The sequence below is a fragment of the Lipotes vexillifer genome, unplaced genomic scaffold (genome assembly GCF_000442215.2).
Source record: "Lipotes vexillifer unplaced genomic scaffold, Lipotes_vexillifer_v1.1 scaffold110, whole genome shotgun sequence".
NCBI classification, from domain to species: Eukaryota; Metazoa; Chordata; class Mammalia; order Artiodactyla; family Lipotidae; genus Lipotes; species Lipotes vexillifer.
The window spans coordinates 1,390,218-1,398,624 of NW_006791887.1; the positions used below are offsets into that span (position 1 = coordinate 1,390,218).

An 8,407-nucleotide genomic window follows, 5' to 3' on the forward strand; every position below is an offset into this window, starting at 1 on the left:
TAGACCCAGCCCCCGGCCCAGGCCACCACAAGCTCAGCGTCTCTGCAGAGAACAAACCCTTTCTAGATGCCAAGGTGCAGACAGGTGACACCTCCGGCCTCTCCATCTGGCCTCAGGTAAGATAAGGGTGGGGATCAGCACTATAAACAGGCCCCTATCGTCCCTGGCCCAGGCCCCAGCTCACTCAGGCCACGTCAGCCCAGGATCAGCATGACTGTCCCCCTGTGGGTGGTCACCCTGGCCTTGGCTGCCCTCTTCCTTGTGGACAGGGGTGGGTAGGCAGAGCCTGGATTCTCTGGCTTGGCGTTGGTAGGTGAGTTTGCGTGGAGCAGAGGCAGGGCCTGGAGCACCCTCTAAGGCCTTGGTTTTCTGCATATACCTTCTTTCTGCACCCTGGGCTAGGAGAAAAGAAACCTGGGTTCAAATCCTAACTCTGTCCCAGAATTGCAAAAGTCCCCTCCCCTCTTGGGGCCTCTGTTTCTCCAGCTATAAAGTAGGAGGTTGTTCTAGTTCAAAGCTGCACTGAGCAACTACTGGGCTAGAGATTGGGGAGGCAGAAGGGAGAAGTCTTATCTCTGGGAAGATAGGCAAGTCTGGTGGCTGTAGGGTGGTGGGTGCTGAAGAAAGCTTGGCCTGGGTCCTCTGAGCTCCCATCTGCTCTGACAGGCTGTGGTTGTGGGGCTGAGAGCAGCCTTGTGAGCACAAAGGAGCCCTCGCCCTGGGCTACACACATGCCCGCAGGAGTGGGGCCTGCTCAGGGCCTAGGGCGCCTCTGCAGTCTTGCACCTGCTGGGTATCAGGCATTGTTCTGAGCCCTTAGAACTTATCAGTGAGCACCCCAGAAAAAGAACTGTCCTGATACGTCTTTAAATCCAGTGGGGTCTGAGGGAGGGGAACCAACAATAAACAAGATAGGTGCAATGTATGTTAAACAGTATGTTAGAAGGTGATAAAGCCTAAGGAAAAAAATACCGGGCAGGGTGATGGGGATTGAGAGGGGGTTGCAATGTTAAATCGGAGGAGTTCTCTCTGAGAGGCTGATGTTTGAGCAAAGCTTGAAGGAGGCAGAGGAGTGAGCCATGGGGGTATCTAAGAGAAGTGGGTTCCAGGCAGAGGGAACAGGCAGTGCAAAGGCCCTGAGGTAGGAGCATGTCTGGAGCGTTTGAGGTACGGCAAGGAGGCCAGCGGGGCTAGAAGAGAGTGAGGGGCAGGGTGCAGAGAGATAGGAGAAGAGATGATACAGGCAACTGGGAACTATATTGGGTAAGGCATTGGAGGTCAATGTGAGGGCATGGCTTTTCCTTTGAGTGAAATGGGAGACACTGAAGTGTAATGAGCAGAGTTATGTGTTAAAAGGTTTGCTCTGGTTGCTAAGTTGAGAACAGACTAAAAGGGTAAGCAGGGAGACTATTTAGGACACACCTGGGCAAAGTCATGATGTTACAGAGCAAAGCCCAGCAGGACCCCAGGGACATTGGCCTCATGGCCAGTCTAAAACCCATTTCCCCAGCTGGGGACATAGACTAGGAGCTGACACAATAGAGAATGGGTCTGCAGACTCTGGCCTGGCACAGCCTGCTTACTCCCAGCCTGGCATCCATTCCCTCAGCAGCTCTCTTGTTGGGAACACTGAAGAGGCTGCCCTAAAGAGAGTTCTTTTGCCCATTGCAGATTCCTGCCTGGGCTGTGTGAGGAAGGGGCACACTGGGCCAAGGTCAAGGGCAGTCTGGGGGTAAATGCAACTTTCCACATCATCCAGGAAGAAACTCTGACACCACAGGGTTCTGAACTTCTCCCCCACAATGCACATTAGTGGTCAAATCCTAGACACTCACTGTGTGAAGGGCATTGCCACTTGGAGGCAGAGACAAAGGAACCCCAAGGCGCTCAGGTCCGTCGGAAGGCAAGAGTGACCCGGTGAGTGGGTGAGCACACGGTGGTGTGAAAGAAGCTACTAGGGTCTAGCTGTTTGTGGCCCCCCAAATTCATATGTTGAGATTCTAACTCCCAAGGTGATAGTATTGGGTGGTGGGACCTTTGTGGGGTGATTAGGTCATGAAGCCAGAGTCCACATGAATGGGATCGGTGCCCTTATAAACGAGGCCCCAGAGAGCTCCTTCAGCCCTTCACCACGTGAGGACACAGTGAGAAGGCACCGACTACTAACCAGGAAGAGGGTTCTTGCCAGACACCAAGTTTGCCGGCACCATGGCCTTAGACTTCCAGTCTCCAAAAGTATGGGTAATAAACGTTTGTTGATAAGCCACCCAGTTTATGCTATTTTTGTTATAGCAGCCCAAAGGGACTAAAACAGAAGCCTAAGTCCAGGCCTGCTCAGGAAGCCCTGGGGGATATCAGGGAATACTTCACTGGGAGGTGGTCTGCGTCTTGAGAGGAGGGTCTGAGTCAACAGGAGGAGAAGAATAAGGACATTTCAGGCAGAGGGACCAGCATAAGCCAACACAGAGCTTGTTCCAGAAGAGTGAGCAGAGAGGAATGGCGGGGGCGCAGGGGCATGGGGAGGTGTACGAGGAAGTGAGCCCAGGGGAAGTTTGGGCTCAGCTCATGCGGTGCCCTAAACGTAAGATGAAGAGGCTTAGTGGTCACGACAGGGAGCCTTGGAAGGGCTTTATTTTTTTTTTAATGCTTTTTCTCCCCCGCTAACAATTATGCACCATGAAAGGCACAAGTCTTATCACTCAATGAATCCTATTCAATGAGGTTTTTTTTTTTTTTTTGCAGTACCGGGGCCTCTCCCTGTTGTGGCCTCTCCCGTTGCGGAGCACAGGCTCCGGACGTGCAGGCTCAGCGGCCATGGCTCATAGACCCAGCCGCTGTGCGGCATGTGGAATCTTCCCGGACCGGGGCACAAACCTGCGTCCCCTGCATCGGCTGGGGGGGCGTCGTCCCCCCCACCCACAGCATGTGGGATTTTCCCGGACCAGGGCACGAACCCGTGTCCCCTGCATCGGCAGGCGGACTCTCAACCACGGCGCCACCAGGGAAGCCCCTATTCAATGAGTTTTGATGAGGCATATACCTGTGTAACCCAGATCCTTACCAAGATACAGAACAGTTCCATCACTCCAGAAATTTCCTTCATGTCAGTCAATCCCTGCCCCTACCCCACCCCTGCCCCAGAGGTAACCACAGCTCTGACTTTTTTCCACCATACATTAGTTTGCCTGCTCTAGAATGTCACACAGATGAAACCATACAGTGTGGAGTCGTTTGTGTCTGGCTTCTTAGGAGTGTTTTTGAGATTCAGCCATGGTGTTGCATGTTATGTTATTGGATTGTTGGGTTTTTTAAAATTTATTTATTTATTTATTTATTTTTGGCTTCGTTGGGTCTTTGTTGCTGCACGCAGGCTTTCTCTAGTTGCAGCTACTCTTTGTTGCGGTGCGCGGGCTTCTCGCTGTGGTGGCTTCTCTTGTTGTGGAGCACGGGCTCTAGGCGCACGGGCTTAGATGCTCCGTGGCATGTGGGATCTTCCCGGACCAGGGCTCGAACCCGTGTCCCCTGCACTGGCAGGCTGATTCTTAACCACTGCACCACCAGGGAAGCCCTATTGGCTTGTTTTCATTGTTGAGTTGTATTGTACTGTACATGTGTATCACAGTTTATCCATTCGCCTGTTGATGGACATTTGGATAATTTGCAGTTTGGGTGATTATGACATGGAAGGGTTTTGAGCAGTGTGGTGACAGGGTAGATTTGCATGTTGACACTTCAACAGTGCATCAGAGGTCAGTTTTGGTTCCCTTCTTCCTCTCTGCCTTGGAAATCTCTTGTAATAGCATCTCCAGGAAAAGCTAAAACCACAGCGCCTCGCCCACCTCTAGGGATAGAGCTCTCCACTTCTGGAGACAGCCTCCTTCATTAAGGCATAGCTCCCACTGAGAGAAAATTCTGGAACCCACACCTGCTTCTTTGCAGCCTCCTCACGCAGATGAGCTCTGCCCTGTGAGGCTGAGAAGAGCTCATCTCTCCCATGGTCCCATGACAGCCCTTCAGAGACTTCAGGAAGCAGCCTGCCCTTCTTCAGTTTACATGGATACCTTTCCTTACACCTGTGGTCTTAAATACAGCTCCCGTTCCCTCATCCACCCGTCAGGCTTGCCAGTCACATCACAATTTGCTCATGTCCTGTAAGAAGTTCGTCCAGACCTCGAGGGGCCATGGGGCATGACTGCATATGTGGAGTGACAGATCCATGTGCAAATCCAAGCTCTGCCCTTAACGAACTGTGTTGCTTTACCTGTGAGCCTCTTTCATAAGTTGGTCAAGTTCCCCGGGAAGCAGACTCTGGGGAGTGCTCACGGGGTAACACCTATGAGGGATGAGGGATGTGACTGTGATGTGGTAGAGCTGGGATGGCCCATTAGCATCATTCTGAGTAGAGAGGAGTTCAGACCATTGTACCCACATCACCCTGACATTGGATGCGAGCTGTTTCTGGGTAGGGAACGCGACCTTGGGCAAGGCAACTCCATTCTCTGAGGGTAATTCCCAGGAAAGGACTCTGCTGTGAGCAGCCTATACTCCTGGAGTATCTCTGGGGGTCACAGACCACTGCTTCCTCTCCCGCCTGTTACACAGGCTTGAGAAAGCTGTGAATAGCAGTCAAGGTCACGTGTTGTCATGGCCTGGTACACAGTAACTGAATTATTTTCATTGCTATTGTATGGAACATAACAATCCCAGTGGGACCTAACTAATAACGAACAGGCTGGACTTTCATCTCCCTAATTCTAGACTTTCTGTCTCAGTTCTTATAATACAAGGTCACATGAGCTTTCTGGGAGCCCCTGTCTGGTGACTCACTACCTTTCCTTGAGGAATTCCAGATTGGGTGGTGGCTGGACAGATGCCCCAAAGAAGCTGTCCTCAGGCCCCTGGACCTGGGGCCTAGAGCCAGTATCACCTAATTCTTGCTTCTTTGCCTTTCAGAAGTGTCAGTGTCGGCAGCAAAGTTCATCTTCTCAAGAATGGTAAGGCAGCTGCTTGCAGTTCTGGCCTCAGGGCTGCTGATCTGGCCTTCCTTCTGCAGAGGGGAGGCCTCTCATCCATGCTGGGAAACCGGGGGTCTTCTTTACACTCCTGCTCATACACCTTCAATGGCTCCGCAGTGGCCAGGGTGGCCTCCTGAGCCTGCATGCTCCCCAGGTTAGCCCTTCCAGGCTGAGCAGGCCCACCCACTCCGCCAAAGATTCACGGCTAATCAGTGCAGAGTTCAGGTCTCTCGGGCGTGGGGCCTTCACTGCTGCAGGGCACTGCCCCCCTCACCCTATCCCTACCCCAGACCCCAATCCTAGTCCTGACCCAATTCTGACCTGACCTCAGGGCTGGCTTGAAACCCTTTCAGACTGAGCTTCAATTAAGTCCCATTTCTCCAGCCTTCTCATACTAGGGGCCTGATAGGTCATGCGGCCAGGGTGAGTTCAGGAGCCCCCAGGGAGGCGGGGCCTCCTAGGAATGATGGGTGGTTCCGTCTCCCGGGGTCCTCAATAGGACCAGCAGCAGGGTTCTATTAGACCCCGTGAGGAGTGTGTGAGCCCATAAAGACAGGCATTCACCTGGATGCCCACATACTTGGGCTCAGCAGATATAGGTACACACTTACGTACACACCCACGGTCCACGGTCGTGTACACACACATAAGCAAATGTGCCAAAGGGCCCTGAGTGGTTGGTTTCATGCTCTTTGGACCCACACTGGGGCCTTCTTGAATCTGGCTCCTCCATGGAGATCCCCACCTGGCTGCAGGCAGAGCCCCCAGGTCCCTCCTCTCTGCCTCCGAATCCCTGAGCGCCTCCCCCTTCCTCTCTTCCACAGCCCATCTGTGAGCACATGGCAGAATCTCCAGTCTGCCCCTAGATATATGACCCGGTCTGTGGCACTGACAGGGTCACGTATGACAGTGAATGCAAGCTCTGCTTGGCTCGCATGTAAGTCCACCCCCCCCACCTTCCCCTGGGTTGGCTTGGGTGGGCCCCATCTGTGGTGCATATGAGTCTGAAAGGAGCAGGACTTGACCTGCTTCTTCCTTCACTCACACTTGGCCTGGGAAGAGTCCTCCAACATTTGCCCATAACAGAGTGAGTGCAAGTATAAATCAAAAGAAGGCACATGGTTCCAAGCAGAAAGCCCACTGGTTGGGGGTTCAGGGTTCGGGTAGAAACTCTGGGCTATTTTCCTTGTTCTGCCCCCGACTGACTAGGTGACCTTATTTGTTCATTTATTCCTCCAGCCAACAATTATTTATTGAACACCTACTGTGTGCCGGGCACTGGGGATACAACAGGGCATAATAAGCTAGACAGCATTACCGGCTCCTGGGGCAAACAGTCAGTCTAAGGGGGAAGCCAAGCTGAAGGTCAGCCAACGGCAGCACAGAATGCTAAAGGCCCAGATGGGGGCGCACAGGGTACTGTGGGTACCAGGCAAGGACAAGGCAGGGAAGACTTCCCAGGGGAGGTGAAACCTCAGCTCAGCCCTGAGGGATAAGTAGAAATTAGGTAGGGAAAAAGAAGAAACAAGGGAAAGTAATTCCAAGTAGAGAAATGAGTTTGGAAAGATCTAGAAGGGAAAGAAAGTTTGTATTTGAGGAAATATAAGAAGGTGGGTATGCTGGAGTACATTCTCATTTAAAGGAGAATGGGGGAGAGGCAAGAAATGAGTCTAGAGCAAGCAGGGCCGGAACATGACCTTGGTACATCGGATCTCCTATTTGGTCTCATTTCTTCATTCATAAGACCTTGAGCCGGCCAGAGATAAGTGAGAACACAGAAGAGAAGAGTCTTTGGAAGCTGCAATATTCTAGACAGACGGACACTGTCCTAACTTGGAAAACGATCATGATAATTAAAGACTCATGGTTACACTGGGCGTAGAATCGACAAGCTGTGAGATTGGATGTGAGGGGTTGACAGGCAGGAAGGAAGCAAGAGCAACATGCTGGTTTCTAACTTGTAGGCTTGGGTGGCTGGTGGTGCCATGTGGCGGGGGGCAGGGGGTGTGTGGCAGGTTTGTGGGGCGATGATGTTCGTGGACAGTGGAGCCTCTGGGACATCCCAGTGGCAATGTACAATGGACAATCACATGAACAGGCCTGGAGTCTAAGACAGAGGTCCAGGCCAGAGAAAGATTTGCGGCCAACAGCATGCAGAGGTGGTTGAAAGCCCAGGAAGCTGAAACTGCCCCGGGCGAGGGTGTACAGAGGGAAAAGCTGTAGAAGGATATGCCCAGGGAGCCCTGGGACCTCCCCCGCACTGTACACTGGGTGGGTGGGCAGAGCTCAGCAGGGGGTCTGGACTGGGCCAGGGTTCCTGAAGGGTACATTACGGTTCCTGAGGAGGTGGCCTCATCCATGTCTGCTGTGATCCTAGAAAAAAGACAGGACATCCAGATCGTGAACGATGGCAAATGCTAACCCCACAGGAGCCCCTTGAGCCATGAAGCTTCAGGCTGGAGAACCATGGTGGGCATGGAGAGGATGTGACATGAAATAAAAGATTCAGCACAACCTGGCCAAGCAGGTCAGTGTCTTTGGGGATCCTGGGGAGGAGGCTGGCATAGGGGGTAATTTTGCCATCCTCCCTACTCTGAATCTGATGTCCTCTCCATCACTCTGATGCTCCTCAACCCTGTCACATGTTCCCCTAGAGGTCCCAGGCATCTTCTGCCTTCTCGAGGGGGTCAGGACTCTGAGAGTCAGTCCCTGTCCCCAGGGCTCTATGCAGTGCTCCTGTGTGCCCCAGCCTGGCCTGTCACTGAGGTCAAGAACCTAACTGAAATCTGTACCCTCTGCCACTGCAAGGCCCAGCCTTGAACAGCCTTTGGTCCCACACCCCTCACAGTTTTCTCCCTGGGCTGTACCAGCACCCCAAATCTCTCTCTCTCTCACACACACACACACACACACACACACACACACACACACACACACACTCCCCCATGTCAACACTATCATGGCTGATATTCAGGTGGTATTCATCATACATCTGACTGCTTATTACAATACTGAACCAGGTCTGTAATTGTTGACAACAGGTGCTGCCCCAAGCCCTTGAGTGTTCCCCTGCACCCTGGCCACCATAGCAGGATCATGTCCAGACCCTGCTCTGCTCTTTTGGTGAACGTCCATTCTGACTGGTTGTTAAATATGTTGACATTGGACACACACAGCTCACAGGCATTCACACAATGGCCCACAGGGACATGTAGCATTGGGAAATCCCACCATAGACAGAGATCCCAGCCTGTGGTATATGTCAGATACCCGCTCGTGGCCAAAGCTTACAGGAGCCTTTTGGTAGTGGTGGAGGTGGTGGGCAGAAGAGTGTGGAGAGGGGCCTGGCAGGCGGCAGCAGGGTCACACAGACTCAGATTCCTGCTCCAGGG

The 8,407-nt window shown here is 52.7% G+C and overlaps 1 protein-coding gene across 1 annotated transcript; it reads left to right on the forward strand.

Annotated features, from left to right (window-relative positions):
• Positions 1–210: 210 nt before the first annotated feature.
• On the forward strand, positions 211–7,436 carry SPINK4 (serine peptidase inhibitor Kazal type 4). Its single transcript, XM_007464945.1, is given in 5 exon segments — positions 211–271; positions 4,954–4,994; positions 5,840–5,952; positions 7,132–7,133; positions 7,393–7,436. Coding segments are annotated over 5 exon segments (261 nt in total).
• The last annotated feature ends 971 nt before the right edge of the window (positions 7,437–8,407 follow it).